This window comes from Lutjanus erythropterus, chromosome 13 (assembly GCF_056507025.1).
Source record: "Lutjanus erythropterus isolate fLutEry1 chromosome 13, fLutEry1.hap2, whole genome shotgun sequence".
Lineage (NCBI taxonomy): Eukaryota > Metazoa > Chordata > Actinopteri > Lutjaniformes > Lutjanidae > Lutjanus > Lutjanus erythropterus.
The window spans coordinates 424,806-446,229 of NC_139329.1; the positions used below are offsets into that span (position 1 = coordinate 424,806).

A 21,424-nucleotide genomic window follows, 5' to 3' on the forward strand; every position below is an offset into this window, starting at 1 on the left:
TCTAGCCGGTACCACTCAACCTCCCATACTAGCTCAGGCTCCTTCCCCCCCAGCAAGGTGTCATTCTATGTCCCCACAGTGAGATTCCATGTCCTGGGATTGGGTCATTGGGGCCCCCGCCCACGAGTGCCACCCAAACCCCAGTGCATCGGCCCCTTCTGAACCCTCACGCGCAGCAGAATATAACAGTAAAACAGTACCGAACAAACAAACAAATGAACAAAGACATACACCTGGGGCAAAAAGCTCTCAACCTCTCAACTCTTACATGTACTTAACTCTCACAGGTCTTCCAAATATTTTTTTGTCACTCTTCTCTTCATCTTCATTTCCTCTGTCAATTTCTATTTCTCTTTCCTCCTTTCTGTCTGTCTGTCTGTGCCCCTATCACTATGTGTCACTCTGTCCGTGTGACTGTCTGCATTCCTCTCTCTCTGTGTCTCTGTCTCTCTCTGGTCAGGCTGTTCTTATGTCTGAATATGGAATATATAAATATAAACAATAACTAATTTAAAAAAAATCATAGCAGCAGGAAAACAACCCTGCAAAATGTATAAATATTCACCTGCAGTCTGTATGACGGCTTTGGCGGTCAGAGATATAATTGCTTAGAATTCTTTTGTATTTTATTTAAGGACCTTATAGGCTTCAAAAAACATACAAAATACATATTTAGGAAAAGTCACAGAATGAGAGGCTTGGATTTTTTTGTTTGTTTGTTTGTTTTTTGTTTTTTAACCAAAGTTATTTGGTTGCTAAAACCCCAAAAGATCTGTCAGACCATCTTGGCAGTTCTAGTGTTAATGCCAATTAAATATTTGATTTTCAGTTTGTTGTCTGATGCAAGTGGAAACTAATTTGTAACTGTCATCAGTGCAGTGGCTGTGCTATGATGGGCTCTAAATCCAGTATGTCCTTTTATGAAGGACATACTGATCATATCTTTAAGCAGTCTGGGATGGGTTCTAGGAGACAAATTAATGGTTTAGTTGAAGAAATAGTTGAGGTTAGTTGTTGAAGGTCAATGGGAGAGAAATAGTCTCACTCAACATCCTGTTTAACAGCTTTTTCTAACTGTCCTGGATTTGAAGATAAATCAGTACTGGTTGAGGGAAGGTGAATTTTGTCTCTAATAGTTATAATTTAATTATTTAAAACTCTCATGAATGTGTGAGAAGATGAGCAGGCTTGGGCCTGATTAAAATGAATCAATTAATGGAAGGCAATCAATTTAAATAATTTGCACAGCTACAGCAAAGTTTTGTGTTGCCTGTGAAGGATCTCTTTCGATACTTTCAAATAAGGCATTGTGCCTCACTCGCAGTGAATGGGAAGCTGTTAGGTGTACTAAACAGTATTTCATTGATATGATTGAAAAAAAAAAACAGATTGGAAAAAAGTATGTATCCAGTATTTCTAAACCATTGTGTAATAATGTGAAGGCCTCTCAACAATAATACTCTGTCTACGACGTGCATTCAACTTGGTGTTTATTGTAACATCCAACACCTGATACAGTAGCTTCTAACTCTCATAACGTCTGTTTAACATATCTAACTGCTCTCACCATAGGACCCCGACAGACCCCCCCATGGTCCTTCCACTGCCTAACTGAAAGTAACCCTAATCTGAAACCTAAAAATAACATTTACATTACAACATTCCCTCCCCCCATACTCCATAAATGACCTTTTCTTTCAGTTAACACTTAACTATAAGTCACACTCTGCTACAAGGGCATCACTCAGCCCCTGCATGAACATAGTCCTTAAAGGACCAGTGTGTAATAATTACAGGAATTTATGTACATAAATGAGATATATTATATATAAGTATGTTATGTATTATTATCAATCAATGGAAACTCATAATCTATATGTTGCCGTTACTTTAGAAATAGCCATTTATAGTTACATACTGTCGGGTTGACGTACGGAGATCATCATCCTGCACCGTCTACGGCAGCGCAGAGCGGATAAACTGCACTAACAGTGAGTGGCCTGGTTCTGTCCAACCCTGCCAGCTAGTGATGGATGCACAAGATCCAGCTGGGTCCTGATCCTTTGGTTCATGAGCAGCTCAGCAGGCGTGGCTCCAGTTATGGTCTGAGGGGTTGATCGGTAATTGAACAAGAACCTGGACAATTTTGTCTCCACACTACCCTCTCCCATCTTCTTGATGCCCTCCTTGAACACTCGCACAACCTGCTCTGCACAGCCATTGGAAGATGGGTGATATGGTGCTGTGGTCACATGCTTGATGACATTTTTTTTTCAGGAACTGTTTGAATTCTGCACTGACCAGGCTCGCTCCATTATCACTGACCAGCACAGCACACCTAACACTTTTCAAAAACGAAGCCCCCTGCTTTAAATTTGCCCTACACATATGAAATTTGGTACAGATATGTATCATGCCGGGACGGACAAAAAAGCCTCTTGCAGCAACCCCTTCAACCCAACAGGAAGTCGGCCATTTTGAATTGTATTTTCAAAATAAGGTAATTTTTGGCCAAAGTATGACATTTTGGTCATACTTTAACGAACTCCTCCTACAGATTTCATCCGGTTGACTTCAAAATTGGTTTGTGTGAGCTCGACAACAGTGTGATCCAAAGTTATTAAAAGATCTTTGTATTGTTGAAGGGCGTGGCCAAAAAACACGAAATGAAACTTTAGCATAAATGGTCCGATCTGCCTAAAACTTCACGTGATGGATAATAGTCCTGCCTTGAACACATCTATGTCACAATAGTCCATGATTGTCATAGCGCCCCCTGGTGGCGACAGGAAATGTCATGTTTTACTCTTTGAGTTCCTGCTCCAAGCACATTCACCATATCCACCTCAAATTTGGTCAGGAAGGCCTTAAGATGTTGGTTATGCTATGTTTTGAAAATCAAGATTTCTCGTCAAACGGTGTTGCCATGACAGTGCGGCGAATTTTCATGTTTCACCATGAAACACGAAATTGCTATAACTTCAGCATAAATAGTCCAATCTGCACCAAACTTCACGTTTGATAATAGTCCCACCCTGAACACACGTATATAAACATACTCTAGAATTGTTATAGTGCCCCCAGGTGGCAACAGGAAATGACACGTTTTACAGTTTAAGGTGCTGCTCTGAGCACGTTGACCATATCTGACTCAAATTTGGTCAGGAAGGTCTTAAGACAGTATAGCAATGCTATACTATGAAAATTGTGACATATCGTCAAATGGCATTTTCGTGACGGAGCGGCGAAGTCGATGTTTCACCAAAAATTAGAAATTGGCATTAACTTCACTATACTATGTTGCATCTGCATGAAACTTGACATGTACGTTAGCAGTCCAGCCCTAACAGTTTCATTAATGGCTTGGCCATGCCCTTTAAACAGCAGCCCCTGTTGCACGTTTCACCGACATGCGCGAAAATTGGGACACATATGTATCACCCCCAGACGCACAAAAAAGCCTCTTGGACCCATTGGCCAAACCCAACAGGAAGTCTGCTATTTTGAATTTAGTTTTCCATGTGTTGTATTTTAACAAACTCCTCCTACAGAATTGATCTGATTGACTTCAAAATGGGTGTGTATCATCTACACAAGTGTGTGACCAAAAGCTATTTAAAGATTTGGTCAGCATTGAACGGCGTCGCTGTAGCGTGGCATCGAGTTTTGGTGTCTCGCTATGAAAGACGAAATTACTATAACTTGGGTGTACATGGTCTGATCTGCACCAAACTTCACAGGTGTCATAAAAGTCCCAGTCTGAACATATATACATGACAATCAGGACAGATACTCATTGCTCCACCTAGTGGCGATAGGAAGCGACACTGAATTTCTTAAAGGGATGTCCGACGGCCGTAGCAATCCAGAGACTGTTCGCCTGGTACGAATCTGGCCACGAGGCCTCGGCCAAGGGCCCCCCGAATGGCGTGGAGGTGCGAGGGCCCGTAAAACAATGCTTGCAGCTTTAATTTTGTCTTGTTTCAATATGGGAACTATGGGGGCAGCCCACTCTGAAAAACTCACAGGCTCAATGATGCCTTTCCTCTCCAATCTGGTTAACTGTGTCTCAATATTCTCCTTGAGGGCATATGGCAGAGGTCTGGCTTTGAAGTAATGTGGCTTGGCATCTGAGTCCACATAAATCTTTGCAGTAGCCCCCACTAAAGTGCCCAGCTCTCCTTTAAACACATCCTTATGCTGTGAGAGCAGAGCCTTCAACTCTTGCTGCTGACCTATCTGCATTCTGAATATGGCCCTCCAGTCTAGCTTAATAGCCTTGAGCCAATTTCTCCCCACCAAATTTGGACCCTCCTCTTTAACTGCCAGCAATGGCAGCTTTTTAGCCTGTCCTTTGTAAGTGACTGGTGCATGCATCTTACCTAACACTCTCACTCTGTCTCCGGTGTAGGTGTACAGTTTTGTTCTTGTTTGATGGAGTGCTCCCCCTCCCATCTCCCTATAAGTTTTCTCATTAATGATTGTCATGCCCGCCCCAGTGTCTATTTCAAACCCAATATCATGTCCATTCACTGCCATGTGTTCCTTATATGGCTCCACTCTTTCTTCATCATTCAGATTGTACAGCATCAGGGCGTATTGCTCCTCCTCCTCACCCTCCAGCCTTTGCATTTCACCTCTTGTGTTTCCCTGGCTCTGCCTGGGCTGCCTGGCACTGCTGCATTTTCTGGCCAAGTGCCCCCTCTTGTGGCAGTTGTGGCAAACTGCATCTATGAACCGACAATCGGCAGGTGCGTGGTTCCCCCCACATCTGAAGCATCCTCCTGCAGCAGGTGGTTGCCGCCCTGAGGTCCCGGGCTGCAATTTGTGCACCACCGACCCCTCCACTGCCAACTGCTGCAGCTCTGCTACATCCTTAGCGATGGTTTCCATTGATGTTGCCAGCTCAGCTGCCCTTGCCAGAGTCAGTTTATCATCTGAGTCTGACAACAAACATCTTTGGATGTGGTCATCATTAATGCCGCACACTAATCTGTCCCTCAGCATGTAGTCCAGCGCCGACCCAAAACCACAGTCTTCAGTAAGTCTCCTCAGATCGGCTACAAATGATGCCACCGACTGTCCCTATTGTCTCATTGCTGAATGAAACTTGAAACGTTTAACAATTACACTGGGTTTCAGCATGAAGTGGTCACTCAGAATCTTCAATAACTCAGTCAAAATCTCCAGGCTTCCCTGGCTGACACAGATCCCTCAGCACAGCGTAAACTCTCCCGCCACATGCACTCAAAAGGATGGCCCATTTTTGTTCTCCGTCTGTGATTTTGTTAGCCATGAAGTAGAAGTCCAGACACTCCACATACTGCTGCCAATCATCCGAGTCCGGGTCAAACTTGTTGATTTTACTGTATGTCGCCCTTCTCAGCTGAGTTGTAGTTCATCCTTGTTGCCAATGTAATAATGTGAAGGCTTTTCAACAATAATACTCTGTCTACGATGTGCGTTCAACTTGGTGTTTATTGTAACATCCAACACCTGATACAGTAGCTTCTAACTCTCATAACATCTGCTTAACACATCTAACTGCTCTCACCATAGGACCCTGACAGACCCCCCATGGTGGTCCTTTCACTGCCTAACTGAAAGTAACCCTAATCTGAAACTTAAAAATAACATTTACATTACAACACATTGCAATTAGAGGATTCGGGAGGTACCTCCTATATTAAAGAAAAAGGGGAGTTAGAAGGTAAGAGCTTCAGATCTTCAGCAGAAAACAGTGTTGCAGCTGAATCCAGTACAATTGAAGTGAATGGTTACCAGTTTTAAAATGTAAAAAAAAAGGACACACACAAAAAACCCACAAAATGTCTCCATACTGCTCATGTATTGTAATCCACGTGTCCGTAAGCTGCAACATTAAAAATTGACCCCCCCAAAAAAACACCATTTACACCATGTTTTTAGCCTAAATGTCAACTGTAGCCTCTCAGTCCTGATCCATGTGCACACGCCTGAATTGGATACACAAGTTCTTGCCCAAGCAGCACGGCTACACCAAAGAAATTATGTTCCTCTTCTCTGTTGAAGTCCCCTGACATTTTCCTCTTTGTTGAAAGTTTGCAAAGTCAGCTTTGTAACTATTTCTGAACAGACATCTCTCTGTTGTCTGAGTTGCTTCCAGGTAGCATGTAAACACCGGTGTGAAGATATCATGATATCTGGCATTGTGGGGCTTGGGCGAGAGCCTGTGTACCCTCTTCAGGCGTGTATATGTGGATCGGGTCTGAAAGGCTACAGTTGACATTTAGGCTAAAAACATGGTGTAAATTACGTCTTTTTGGGTCAAATTTTAATGTCATGGTTTATGGACACTTGGATTACATCACATGAGTAGTATGGAGTTTTTTTGTGTTTTTTGTGTGTTTGGCTGCAACGCTGTTTTCCACTGAAGCTCCGGGAGTGTTTTGTGAACTGGAGATCTTCACCCATCCTCACATCAGCACAGGGGTGAGTAGATTAGAGTAGTGAAATTTCATTTTTGGGTGAACTATCGCTCTCAAAACCCCAGGTATATTAAACTGTATATTAAAATATATTAAAAGTTAGATAAAAAGTGAGATTCCAATCATTTTAGATGTTTTACCTTTGAATCTCATGTATTATATTTTGGGATGTATACTCTATGGCAGGTATGTCCAATACTATTCCATGAAGGGCCACATGGCTGTGCATTTTCATTCCTACCAAGCTGGAGCACACCAGGCTCGACTCATTTCATCAACCGATGTCAGTATCACAATAACAGTAACAGCTGACTAGCCGAGTCAGGTGTGCTGTTGGTTGGTTGGAACGAAAACCTGCAGCCACTCGGCCCTTTGTGGAATAGGGTGGACATGCCTGCTCTATGGGGATAATCTGTATATCTTGATGGTTGTTATTGTTAATTTTAAGGAAAATGATAACTATTTCATGGTGGCAAAATCAACTCTCTCCAGTGGAAAATGGACTGAGACAGGTGTACATAATGGAAGAACTGCACAATTCCAAATGACAAAGGCATTTGTGTATGAAAATGGAAAGCTGTAACTCAGCATCTGGATGAATAGAAGACCTTAAAAATGATATTCATCCCCGTATTATTATTATTATTATTTTATTTTTACTTAACCTTTTATAATTTTTTTGCTTGTGTTATCTTCTTTAATTTCTGTTTCCCCTTCTTAAGAATTGTGTTTGGTAATCAGAAATGCTTTGTTCTAAAGGAATGTTCAAGATTATATGTGATCAGTTTACTACCTTGATATTAAATAAAACTAGTTAAAAGAAACTCTCATGAAGTAGTTACTACTTGGGGCCATAAGAAGACACAACTCAGCCTGGTTACAGTGCTGAAAAGAAAACCTGGAGTTTGTCATCATTTTCCTCTTCAAAAAAATGCCAACACCAAAGGCAAAGTAGTCTTGCCTCTAAAATGATGAAATTCAAGGCCTGGTCATTACTTGTAAGTGATTTTCTATATGCGTAAGTAATTGCTGCACTGCTGCGTTATAGTTGCGTTGTTCGGCCTTTTATATTTTATGCTTACTTAAACAGCCTTGTATAAGAGAGAAAATGTCTTGCACTAAAGTTACAGACATGCTATTAAGTGTGATGTATGAGCAAGAGGGTCAAAGGTCAGGGCACAATGTTTTGAAGTAGTATGTCCAGAGGTTGCGCTAGACTTTTTCATTGTCTGTCATTTTGACTGACAGGGTCATAAAAATCCCGTCATAATCTATTTTTACCCGTCACTTTAATTTTTAAAATGATAATAATTACATATTCAATAGCATTTAATTTTGATTCATTTTTAATTAATATTCAGTCCAAAGAAGCTGAACAGAGAATCCACACCGTACCTCTTTTATCAACACCATCATCGTTATTGGGCTTTTTGAAGAAACTTCAGCTGCTGACACTCAGCTGCCGTGACACTAGGTGTGTTTGAGATGAGCCAGGCCTGCGCAGAACTGATCAGTGGTGATCGCCGCATAATGCATGCCGGTTAGATTTGTGTCCCGACTTGATCCCAACTTGCACACTTTGGCAACGATAACCTCACGAGATCGAGGCGGCCGCAGTTTGTAGTGCCAGATGCCGCAGCTGCCCTCCACCGACTGCAAACGCCTGGCTGTCACCTGATTGACAAGCTGACAGGCTCTGATTGGCTCATAATTTTAACAACAAACACCACGTGCTGTATAAAATACTAACTTTCTGTGTAATTGTAATATTTAATGCTGGACATATCAGTCTTCTGTTGTGCAATGAAGTTTTAATCTGTCAGCAAGCAGATATTTTGTGTCTGATAATAATAAAGGTTATATATATGACTTATCAAAAGAACAGTTTAGTGCTTTACAAGGCAGATAAAGGAACAGATGAGTCAAAAGGAGGATCTCTTCTATTTTACCTTCAATCAACGATCAAGAACGCACTTTATTTCTTCAGCTATGATCATGATCTGCAGACTACAGGTAACCTACAGGTAAACTAACAGGATGTTCGCGTCTCTTCCTCTACTCTCTCGTTAAGTCTGTTGAAAACTGTCCAACTTGACTGCAGCTTTTTGTCTCCACCTCCTGCTTGTGGCCTCCTGATCTCGTCTACTCTCCAGGCGAGGCGCAGTTCATCTCGAACGAACCTAATAGCTAATTAATATGCTCACTCGCCACCAAGTGGTCAGGCGTGTGAATTGCAACCTGTCAAAATGACAGATGACCTTCAGATTTTTCCGTCACCGTTTTAAAAAACCGGTCAACGACGGAAAATATTCGGTTAACGCGACCCCTGAGTATGTCCCAACTATATGCATTCTGTATGCAACAGTACATGCTTTGTAAGGGCAGCTGCAGTATGTACTACAATAAAAAGTATGTGATTTGGAACCAGTGGGGGACAAAGTACTCAAACCCAGGACTTGAGTGAAACTATAGATACTTCTAGTCAAATATTACTCAACTACAAGCGAAAATTGCTCAGTCAAAATTTTATGCAAGTTGAAGTACCAGAATACTTGCTTTTAAAATATTTAAGTATTCAAAAGTACAAATTGCCAAGTACATATTCTAATATCAGTACATTGCTGTATTGTTTTCACGATGCATTTACAGAACCTTGTAAATCTCTGAAACCTCCTAATGATGAACTGACCTGCTTGTAGAACCACTCTGCTACACAAAGCCTATAGAAACACCTATAAACACTTCAGCATAGAAATACAATCAAAAACAAAAAGGACAGCTATTGTCATTTTCTGACATAACTGTATTAAAATCACTGCATAAAATTAGATTGAAGCCAACTGTAAGGAGTTCTCAAAATAGATTTCTTTCTGGCTTCAGGGGCAGTATATACATTTGTTTTTGTGTGGTATTTTTCACCCTCATAAAAACAATCCAACATTAAAAGCCTACCTGGAAATATTTCTCTTTTTCTCATTATAATAACATCTTAAGATTTCATTTTGTCTTTCTCTTGCCATCACCATTACCAGGTTTTGTTTGAATGAAAGACAGCCAGCTTGCTTGTGCTTGTTACAGAGTGTACCTGGATGATGTATTTCTGCAGCAATCCCAGTTGAGAGTGGGTACTGTGATTGGTTTCCTTCTGTGAGTAACACAGCATGTGGCAGATTGTATTCTAGAAAAGAAAAAACAGCGACAATGACAACCGTCCTGGAAATGTAGTAGAGTCAAAAGTACAATATTTGTCTTTGAAATGTAGTGGAGTGAATGTCACAAGTTTCAAAAAAAAAAAAAAAACAAACAAAAAAAAAAAACAAATACTCAAAGTACAGATACTCAAAAACTTTACTTAGGTATAGTACTCAAGTAAATGTACTTTTGTTACTGTCTACCACTGTTTGGAACACAGTGAGAGTCTTGTCCATATGGCTGACTGTCTGTATCTGGGTGTTTCTGTGTGTACTGCAGGAATGCAGCCAGTGCTGTACTCAGTAAGGGAAGCTCTGGAAGGCAGACCACACTGGGTCAGGAGTGGAACTGAAATTTGTTATTACAGGTATGAATGAAATGCACTGATTCAACGAAAATATATGATTACATAGAAAGCAAAAAGTTCAGGATAGCAACTTGATCCCTTCAGTAACTTATTGTGCTAGCTTGTTTCAGAAAACTGTCCTCTCCTTCAGAACACACAAAGTCTAGTATGAATTAGTCATAAGTGAATGATATAACATATTATATTGATTAATTATATTGAGTGATTATATTGATTGAGTCAACTTGAACAAAAGAAAGATCAATTATGAAAGAACTCCCAAACTGGGGTGCTGTCTGAATAGCAAAGTGCTTCAGTAGTGAGTGCTTAGTGCTAAAGATGGAGACCCTAGAGACACAACTGGAGATTTGTAAAATCTACACATAACATAACTTATTGCTTGGTATTCCCTCTATTTTTCCCTTCAGAAACCACTTTTGTCCAGCTCAGGGGAGAATGAGAACAACCTTTTATACTCTGACCTTCACCATCACCTTTAAACACAACGAGGACGTCTGCTACCTGGCCTACCATTATCCCTACACATACTCTGCTCTGAAGGTACTGATCCATCCAGTTTTATAAGGTCATCTCAATTTATAAACTGATGCATTCTTTTAAACTAGGCAGTGATGAAAGTGCTTTGTTTTTTTTTTTGTTTTTATCTGCTGTTTTGAGTGCTTGTTTGTATGTTGATGTATCTGGTTTCAGTGTACTATGGTTAGTCTGTGAGAATGTACAAGCATCTTGGTAGCCTTTGCTGACATGATTTCTGTAAGATTGACCTTGGCCCTTGTACAGGTTTTTTAACATGTGACGTGAAGGAGATGTTAGAGTCAATTTGTACCCCATGAAATCTGAATTCAGTCACAACCTGTAATTGTTAATCTGCTACAAGTATTACTGACTGTTGGAGGCAGCATTCTTTCAGCCATGTTGTGACCTGAGCCATGAACCTGGTGAGCTTAGCCACAACGTCTGCTTTAGTTCCATTGCGTACAAATACTACAGTATTGTCAGTATACATTAGGGTTTCTACTTTAAGACAAACAAAGGGACAATTGTTGATGTATGCACTGAATACCAAGAACAATACCTTGTGGGACACCAGCAGACAGCTGTTATGACTTGGATCAATGATCATTTATGACAACTGAATGAAACCAGTTAGTAAGGTCAGACTTTCATCAATTTTAGTACAACAGCAGAGAACTTAAACTCAGAAAGCTTAGCAAGGAGAACTTTGTGATTGAGAGTGTTAGAAGACGTGACATCAAGAAATGCCACCCCAGTCAAGTAGGGCTTTTATTTCCTTTAAGAAGAGACAGTTAGCCATTTCTGTTGAGTGTTTGGCCTTAAAGCAAAATTGCATTGGAGAGATACAGAGCTGTAGTTGCTGAGCTAAGACCTTTCAGTACAGTTGTATTCATCCCAAATACATATTTTGCTTTTGCTCTTCAAGGTTTCACAGTGAAGTTTTTTTTTTTTTTTTTTTGGTAAAGACAGGTTCTACCGGATTTGCTGGGTACACTTTATCCTGGTTACCTGAGAGACTCTGGGCAATAGCTGCTATAGCCAGTGGTGAACAAAGTACTCAACCCAAGACCTTGAGTCAAAGTATATAGTTACATTATTCAGCCTTTTATATTTTATGCTTACTTAAACAGCCTTGTATAAGAGAGAAAATGCCTTGAACTAACATTACAGACATGCTATTAACTGTGACTGATGTATGAGCAAGAGGGTCAAAGGTCAAGGCACAATGTTTTGAAGTAGTATGTCCCAACTGTATGCAACAGTATATACTTTGTAAGGGCAGCTGCAGTATGTACTAAAATAAAAAGTACGTCATTTGGAACCAGTGGGGGAGGTCCTCAACCCTAGCACTTGAGTCAAACTATAGATACTCTTGGTAAAATATTACTCAACTACAAGTGAAAGTTGTTCAGTCAAAATGTACTCAAGTTAAAGTACCAGAATACTTGCTTTTAAAATACTTAAGTATTCAAAAGTACAAATTACCAAGTACATTTTCTAATATCAATACATGCTGTATTATTTTCACAGTGCATTTACAGAAACCTTGTAACTCTGAAATCACCTAGTGATGCACTGACCTGCTTGTAGAACCACTAAGCTACACAAAGCCTATAAAAACACCTATTAAAAACTTTAGCATAGAAATGCACTCAAAAAAGAAAAAGGACACCTATTTTTAATTATTTTATTTAAACACCCTTCCCCCTAAAAAAACAGCAGGGCTTTTTTTTTTCTCCACACACACTCACTACGGGGTTGTAAGTTGCAAGCTTTACTGTACAGTCTGTTACTACGAACAAACTACAACTCTGCTTTCAAGAACTTGTCGTTCTGTTGAACCACTTGGCTACGGGAACATAACACATGCCTTAATCATTCCTTAGAGATGATGAGCATTTAGCCACTTTCCTCAGTTTTAGTATTTTGATACAGCAATGTTTGTGTGCGAGCGTGTGTGCATATGTGTATGTGTGTGCGAGTGCGTATGTGTGTGAGTGTGTGTTGCCAGTCATAACACCAGAGAGGAAACAGTGACAATAATTATTGATTGTACTGCCATACTTAAACATAGGAGCCTACAACACAATGAATGCTCTGCACGGATTAATCTAGCTTTATACCTGGCTCAATAATACATCTTACAGCAAGACAAATTTGGTAAAATCCACTCAGTTTTTAAAGGTGGAAATAGTGCATTTCTCCAGTTATCAGCCTGGTCAAACTATTCAAACTTGAAGAAGTTCTTATTCAACTTAAGTCGAAGCTGGTTTTCGAAGTTGTGTGAATCAGTTCTTCCCCTTCTTGGGCTGAAGATCAGTCCAGCTGCACTGAAAATCCTTTCACAGGCAGCAGAGGCGGGTAGGGCTGTGTTTAACTTGAGTGACAGGCTTGATACAGCTGGGTAAGTTATAAATGTCCATAACTCCAGCTGTACATGCATCCAGCTGTTTGGTCGTTGTTTCCTGGGTGTGTATATGCTTCACATTGGAGAAGAAATCCTCTCCATCAGAAGTGCTTAAGGAGTGAGTGGGTCACAGAAGAGGCTCATCATAATCAGGAAGATCTTCCTTGATGTACCTGAGACCTAAATCTGAGACCCAAATAATTTTCATCATCAGGCTATATATGTATACCAATTTTAAAAATCATTGCATTGGCTGCCTGTTAGTTTTTAAAACTCTCAATAGCCTTGCACTCAGTTATTTGTCAAATTTGCTTCTAGGGATTGAACCAACTAGATTGCTCAGGTCTTCTGGGTAGAAATAAAGTTCTGATTGATTGATTTAACTTAAGTGTTTAAAAAAGTGGAAATGAGAACAAGTGAGGAACACTTAATGACACATGTTTTCTTACCTGATTTGAGGACAACTTTGTCCACGGTCCACGATTTATTGAATTTTGGATGACGAATGGCTGCAGCAACCAACTCTTGGTCAGACATCATTTTGTCAAAACCATTTCTTCAGACTGCCTTGCAGGGCATCAATCAGTGGTATGCAGAGTCTCAAACTTGGAGATGAGGGTAGTGATTGTAGGGAGCAGCCATCCCATGTGAATGTTGGATTCTCCCTGTAGTATGTTTATTGCCTTTGCAACTGGACCCATGGTGTTGGCATACTCACCCAAAAAGGCAATGTCAGCTGGACTGTATCTAACACACACAAAAACAAGAATGTTTGGTTGAATGTAACACACATTGTAAAGAACTTTGGATAAAGGCATTATAGAAGATCATTTAGCATTTAATAAATCTAACTGTTACTTTTCTTTTCTACAAGGCTTCTGACAAGTACTGATTTACTGGGAATTCTTTCAATGGGTTCAGCATAGAGTCATCAAAGTAAGTGTTAGTGTAGGTAATGAAAGACACATACAAACATTCACCACTTACATTGGAACACTGATTGCAGCACAGAGAGCTAGCTCTCCCTCTCCTCCCTCTTCTCCTTGTTCTTTGAGGATTTTCAGGTTCTACTCCACAGCCAAGAGTTCCATCTTGCTGCATTAGGTTGCACCAGCTGAAGTTTGCAGTTTTCTTTAACCACCTCCGCAGCAGGAGTGGAACTTGCTGTCTTGTTCCAGAGAACCTGACATTTGGTGAAGGTGGACCTCGACAGTTTCTTGTAGGTCTCCACCTTGTTTGCATTATTGGCATCCACAGTAGAAACCAGATTCAACAACTGACAAATGCACCGATGATGCTTCAGAAGTTGGTACTAGAAACCATCATCTTCAGTCATAATGGTGCTAACATCAGTGGATTGCACGTCCTCATCCTGATCCTCATCATCTTGAGTTGGATCTTCATCAGTTACCCCCTCTTACCCAGTTACCCCTGGGTGCTCTGGTTTGTCAGCTTGAGTTTCTCCTGCGGTTGCCATTTGCAAGTTTTGTTTGAATGAAAGTGGGAGAGCTTGCTCATGCTTGTTACAGAGCATGCCTGGATTATGTATTTCCACTTTTAAATCCATCCCAGTTGAGAGCGGTTACTACAATTGTATGTGCTCTCCCTCTTGTCTGTTGGCACAGCTGCCTTTATTTGTTCCCAGCCCACATCCACTAATGGAGATATTCTGCTGTGCCAAGTGACAGATGCTCATTTGGGCCTTTCAAAACCACCAGTCACAAATCTCAGGTACACAGCACAGCAAGAAGGCAGATTAATTAACTGGAACCTGAGAAGACATCTAAAGCCACTCAGGAGGATGGCCTGGGGACTGGACAGGGGTGGAACAAGAGATCTCAGGGGGACGTCCAGGGGGCTGGACAGTGACAGAGCTGGAGACCTCAGGTACACAGCCTGGGGGCAAGGCAGAGGTGGAGCTGGAGATCAGGAGGCAAAGATGAAGGCGGAACCCTCGGGAAAGCCAAGGAAACCAGAGGCTGCTGACGCACTGTTAATAGAGTGCCTCAGCTTGGTATCAGTGGACAGCTGCAGCTTGTAGCCCAGGGACCACTGCACCTCAGGAGGATCAGCTGACTGTAGCACAGGCTCAGGGGACTGCTACAGCACGGGCACTGAAGACTGCTACAGCTTTGAGAACAAGAACTGAAGATGACTATGATCCAACCAGAACAGACACTGGATGCAGCCCAGCCAGAACAGGAACTGGAGACGACTGCGGTCCAGCTGGAACAGGAACTGGAGAGGGCCGTGGCTGAAGAGACATCGATTGACTCAAGGGCTATATAGAGACCTTCACTGACACAGAGGCATCAGCCAACATGGGGACTGGAGAGACGCTGGCCAGCTCAGGAGCTGTCTTGGCATTAGCCAGCCCCGGGACTGGAAAGCCATTTCTAATGTTCCTGTGAAATAACAGCAGTTGCAGCCCTCTGTATACTGGAGCAGAACATTGATGGATATCACCAGAAGGCAGACTACACTGATTATTGCATTATAGGCATGGGTATATGTGGTAAAGAAGAATGGTGTGCCTCCCGTGTCCAAAGTGTTTGTTGTTATAGTTGTTTTGCTGGTTTAATGGATTGGTTGCATAAACCACAGTAGCACTTTTGGGAAGATCAGAATGTGTGGTACATAGCCAAGTCATGTTTTAAAAAGTTGCCTGTAACACATACCTTTCTCGTAGAGTTGCTAGCCTCACTGGATTCAGCTGATCACCCAGTTAAGTTCTGGGAATGTCTGTATTGGGTCTAGAGCTTAGCAGAACAGCAGACTGAAGAGAAAGGAGCCTATGTTCATCCTTGTGGTCGAAGAAGGGTTAAGCAATGTCCACACAGTTCTCTGTGAGGTGAATGAAATTCCACACTACAACAGACAGACATGCAGTAGAGGGGTACAGAATATACAGAAATAAAAATTTATATGAACAATCAGGATTACAAATTTGTATTACATTGTAGATAGCAGTGCCCCTGACTCAAAATTTACATAGTCAACGGATTGGTGAAGCTTTGCCTGAAATCAAATTCAAATTTTTTTTAGTTTATTTGTTTAGTTTTGCTCATTATTATATAATCATTTTCTCATTTGCTACATCGGCTTCATTTTTTTTTTTTTTTTAGCAAGCACAGTAGAGGACCCCAAAACACCGAATTTGTCTTCTTGACTTGGCATGCAAATTTATTTTATTTATAGAAAATATTCTATTCATTTTTCTCACTACCGGTGGGTCTCGAAGAGATTCTGGCAAACCGTCTGGTGCCTCAGAAGGGGGAAGCAGTGCCCTGCCAACACTGTTTACAGTGGTGGTGGGGAGCTGTTGACTTCGACTGGGGATATTGTCGGGCAGTGGAAGGAATACTTTGAGAGGTTGACTCATTCATCACCCAAGCTGAAGTCACTGAGGTAGTTCAGAAGGTCCTCGGTGGCCTGGCACCAGGCACCAGACACCAGATGAGATCCACCCTGAGTGCCTCAAGTCTCTGGATGTTGTAGGGCTGGTTGACACACCTCTGCAAGGTCGCGTGGCAGTTGGGGACAGTGCCCCTGGACTGGCAGACCAGGGTGGTGGTCCCTCTATTTAAGAAGGGGGACCAGAGGGTGTGCTCCAACTATAGGGGGATTGCACTCCTCAGCCTCCCTGGGAAAGACTATTCCAGGGTACTGGAGAGGAGAATTCAGCCGATAGTCGAACCTCAGATCCAGGAGGAACAACGTGGTTTTCGTCCTGGTCGTGGAACACTGGACCAGCTCTATACCCTCTGCAGGGTGCTTGAGGGTTCATGGGAGTTTGCCTAACCAGTCCACATGTGTTTTGTGGACTTGGAGAAGGCATTCGGCCGTGTCCCTCGTGGCATTCTGTCGGAGGTGCTTCAGGAGTATGGAGTTTGAGGCCCTCTACTAAGGGCCGTAAAGTCTCTGTATGACCAGAGCAGGAGCTTGGTTCTCATTGCTGGCAATAAGTCAGACCTGTTCCCGGTGCATGTTGGACTCCGGGAGGGCTGCCCTTTGTCACTGGTTCTGTTCATTATTTTTATGGACAGAATCAGATGAGAGATCTGATAAGAATCAGCACCTCCAAGTCTGCGGCCATGGTTCTCGATGGGAAAAAGGTGGCTTGCTCCCTCCGGGTCGGAGGATAGTTCCTGCCTCAAGTGGAGGAGTTCAAGTATCTTAGGGTCTTGTTTACAAGTGAGGGGAGGATGGAGCGTTAGATTGACAGATGGATTGGTGCGGCAGCAACAGTAATGTGGTTGTTGCACCAGTCTGTCGTGGGAAAGAAGGAGCTGAGCCGAAAGGTGAAGCTCTCAATTTTCTGGTCAGTCTGCATTCCTACCCTCACCTATGATCATGAACTTTGGGTCATGACTGAAAGAACAAGATCTCAGATAGAGCCGCTGCTCCTCCACGTTGAGAGGAGCCAACTGAGGTGGCTCAGGCATCTATATTGGATGCCTCCTGGACACTTCCTTGGGGAGGCGTTCCGGTCATGCCACACTGGGAAGAGGCCCTGGGGAAGACCTAGGACACACTAGAGTGACTATGTCACTTGGCTAGCCTGGGAACGCCTTGGGATCCTCCTGGAAGACCTGGAGGAAGTGTCCAGGGAGAGTGAAGTCTGGGCGTCCCTGCATAGACTGCTGCCCCCGTGACCCAGCCATGGATTAGCAGCTGCACTATGGTCTCCATATAAGAATAATAAATATGCCCATTTAGAAAATGGAAAGCCCGTAGGTTACAGTAAAAAAGAAATTAGGGCAAGTAATCAAGGTACAAAACACGTTTTTACACAGAAAAAACTGAAATGGAAAGTTTCAGCATGTCAAATTACATCAAAGAGGCATATAAAATTGACGATACAAAATAGATTTAAATAACAAGGTAACACATATCCCTACATATATAAATTAAAGGCAACGTTATTCATTAAACATTTCCTTAACGTTAACATAAAATGAACATTTTAATGTCATTACATGCAAATAACAAATAACTGCAGCAAGACCTAATGGATGTCAGCAAGCAAATCAAATTAAGTCATCTTAAATTGTAGCTTAAATAAAGTAAAGTAAGTAAATGTAAAATTAAAAAAATAAAACTAAGACAAGAAAATCTATAGAATTAAAGTTGAATTAAATAATCATGCCTATAAAAATATTAAAACAATGAAATAAAAGGCAGAAATAATTAGGTATAAATTGCTATTTATATATTATATATTGATATAAATGCTGGTCACCAGGAATCAATCTTTGTGCTCTCATAATCTGTCAGTCTCCTCAGGCATTGTAGTGTTAAGGGATTTAATGATCTTGTTATCATCACCATGCACCACCAAGTGTCTTTCCTTAATGTTCAATAGCACTGGCACTGTGGCAGTCAGCGATGCATTTATATCCTGTGACAAAAGCTCTGTCAGGATGATCATTAGCTTGAGAGCACTGACTATATATTCTGCAGTTCTCCACATCTGTTTCTATCAGTTGTTCTGCATGTTCTGTGGTGGCCTTAGTGCTTTTTTTGAAATGGAAAGGCATCTTGCAGCAGCAACAGTGCAACATAAAGGATTTTGCTTTGGCACACTGTTAATGCTAGGGGTGTCACAATTCTCCAAATTCATGATTCAGTTTGATTTTCCTTTAGCACTGATGGCTAGGCTATTGTTAGGATTATGAGTTTTGATTTGTAGTGATCAACAGATCTTTGGTACACCCTGACAACTGTCATTTACATTTTCCCCACAAGTAGGTGGGGGTGAAGTGGAAAAAACACCAGAAGAATCAACAATTCTGCCTTTCATTTTGGATTTAATATTGAAATTGTGACACTCCGAATTAGTGCACAGCTGTAGAGTGTGCCTTGTTGAGGAGAGTGATGGCCTTAGGGAAGAAACTGTTCATGTGTCTGGTGGTCTTGATGCTGACGGATCTGAACATTCTATCTTGCTGGCCCGTTTCCTGGCTCTTGTATCATGCCATGCAGAACAAACAGGTGACTGTTCTGGCCTGTCAGTCACCTTGCAGTTTGCATGACACCTTCCAGTCTGTGTTTGGTGTGGCCAGAGGATGCAACATACCACACAGTGATAGAGGGGGTGAGGATGCTCTCGATGGTGGCTCTTAGATATTCACCTTTCGGAGCAGTCTGAGGAAGAACATCCTCTGCCTTTCTTGATGACATTTGATGAATACTTCTCCTGTTTCAGGTCACTGGTGATGATGGCACCCCGAAACTTATCAGACTCCATCATCCTTACAACTGCATCATTCATAAGGAGTGGGGGATGTGGGAGTTGGTGTTTACGGTAGTCCATAACCATCTCTACTATATTGTTGACATTCAGCTCCAGGTTGTTGTCTGTACACCATGTTGCCAGCTGTGACACAGTGTTCTTGTAGGCTGTTTTTTCATTGTCTTTGATGAGGCTCAGGACCGTGGTGTCATCAGCAAACTTCACCAGCTTGATAGAGGGGTGGCTGGAGGTATAGTCATGAGTATGTTCCAGATAGCTGCATGGTAGCTGGTGCTTGAATCATGCTCCAGCTTAGCTTTGTATTTCTCCTTGGCAGATCTGATGGCCCTCTTGAGGTTCTGTCTAGCCAGCCTGGATGTGTCCAAGTCACCTTCCCTGTATGCTTGTTCTTTATGATGTTCTCTTAGCTGTTTGGAGAACCAGGACTTGTGGTTATTGTACCTTGTGATGACTTTGGTTGGGAGGCACACTTGCTCACAGAATTTGACATATGAACATACAACGTCAGCAAACGTGTTGTTGTTGTCCTCTGGGCCGCTCAGTGACTTCCCAGTCAGTGAACTCCATGCAGTCCTCAAGCATCTCAGTTGCTTCTTGTAGTGCATCTCCTAACTGTAGTCCTGGTTGGTTTGGCCCTCTTCAGCTCCAGGTACCATCCATATTCAACTGCTTATCCAAAATCGGGTCGCAGAATTAACAGTTCCATTGGGGGACTCCAGGCATCCCTTTCCCCAGCTACATTAGCCAACTCTGACTTTGGGGATCCCGAGGCGATCCCAGGCCAGGGCAGAGATATAATCCCTCGACCTAGTCTTTGGTCTACCCCATGGCCTCTTCCCAGCTGGACATGCCCGGAACACCTCCCTAGGGAGGTGAGCAGATGGCATCCTTGATGCCCAAACTACGACAACTGGCTCCTTTATTCGCAAAGGAACAGTAGCTCTACTCCGAGTTCCTCACGGATGACTGAGCTTCTCACCCTATCCATAAGGGATATGCCACCCTCTTGAGAAAATTTCGTCCGCTTGTATCCCCGATCTCACTCTTTCAGTCATGACCCACTCTTCATGACCATAGGTGAGAGTAGAAATGATGATTGACCGGTAGATTGAGAGCTTTGCCTTCTGGCTAAGCTCTCTTTTCATCACAATGGTACGGTAAAGTGAACGCAATACTGCTCCCACTGCTCAGATTCACTGGCCCATCTTATGCTCCATTGTCCCCTTACTCAAGAACATGACCCTGAGATGACTACGCCTCAATATCCTGTCCATGAATTTCACAAATAGAATTGGTGATAAGGCGCAGCCAACCCTCACCAGAAAAAAGAAAAAACCCGGACACAGCTCCCGTTTTGGGCATACAGAGATGGCCCTGAGCAGTGACCCCCTCACCCCATACTCCTGCAGCCCCTCCCACAATGTCTCCCATGGAACCCGGTCACACACCTTCTCCAAATCCACAAACCACATGTAGACTGGATAGGCGTACTCCCAGGCCCCCTCCAGGATCCTTGCGAGAGTGAAAACCTGGTCTGTCATTCCACGACCAGGGAGCAACCTGCATTGTTCCTCTTCAATCCGAGGTTCAACAGCCATGACATTCATTGGCCTGACCCTCCTGTTCAGCACCTTAGAGGAAACTTTCCAAGGGAGGCTGAGTAATGTGATGCCTCTATAATTGGCACACACCCTCTGGTCCCCCTTTTTGAAAAGAGGAACCACCATGCCTGTCTGCCACTCCTGAGGCACTGTCCCAGACTTCCACACAATTTTGAAGAAGCGCGTCATCCATGACAACACCCAAAGCCTTCAGCATTTCTGGGTGGATTTCATCAATAACTGGGGCTTTGCCACTGTGGAGATGTTTGACTACCTCAGGGACTTCCTCCAAGGAAACTGACGCTGCTCCCCCATCATCCTTTAGCTCTGCCTCTACCATAGAGGGTGAGGTTGTTGGGTTTAGAAGTTCCTCAAAGTGCTCCTTCCACCACCGGGCTACCTCCACATTTGAAGTCAACAGCATCCCATCCTTGCTATATACAGCGTAGATGGTCCCCCGTTTCCCTCTTCTGAGGTGCCAAACAGTTTTCCAGAAGAGCTTTGGTGCTGACCCGAAAGTCCTTCTCCATGGCTTCTCCGAACTCCTCCCATACACTCTGCTTTGCCTGTGTCACGGCCAAGGCTGGCGTCCTTTAGGCCTGACGGTACCTTGCAACT

General features: G+C 42.6%; 1 protein-coding gene across 1 annotated transcript in view; it reads left to right on the forward strand.

Annotated features, from left to right (window-relative positions):
- Window positions 1–21,424, forward strand: part of agbl1 (AGBL carboxypeptidase 1) — a 219,332-nt gene that overhangs the window by 147,281 nt on the left and 50,627 nt on the right. The window contains 2 exon segments of the mRNA XM_084733981.1: window positions 9,939–10,026; window positions 10,434–10,566. Coding sequence (XP_084590107.1) covers window positions 9,939–10,026; window positions 10,434–10,566 — 221 coding nt within the window.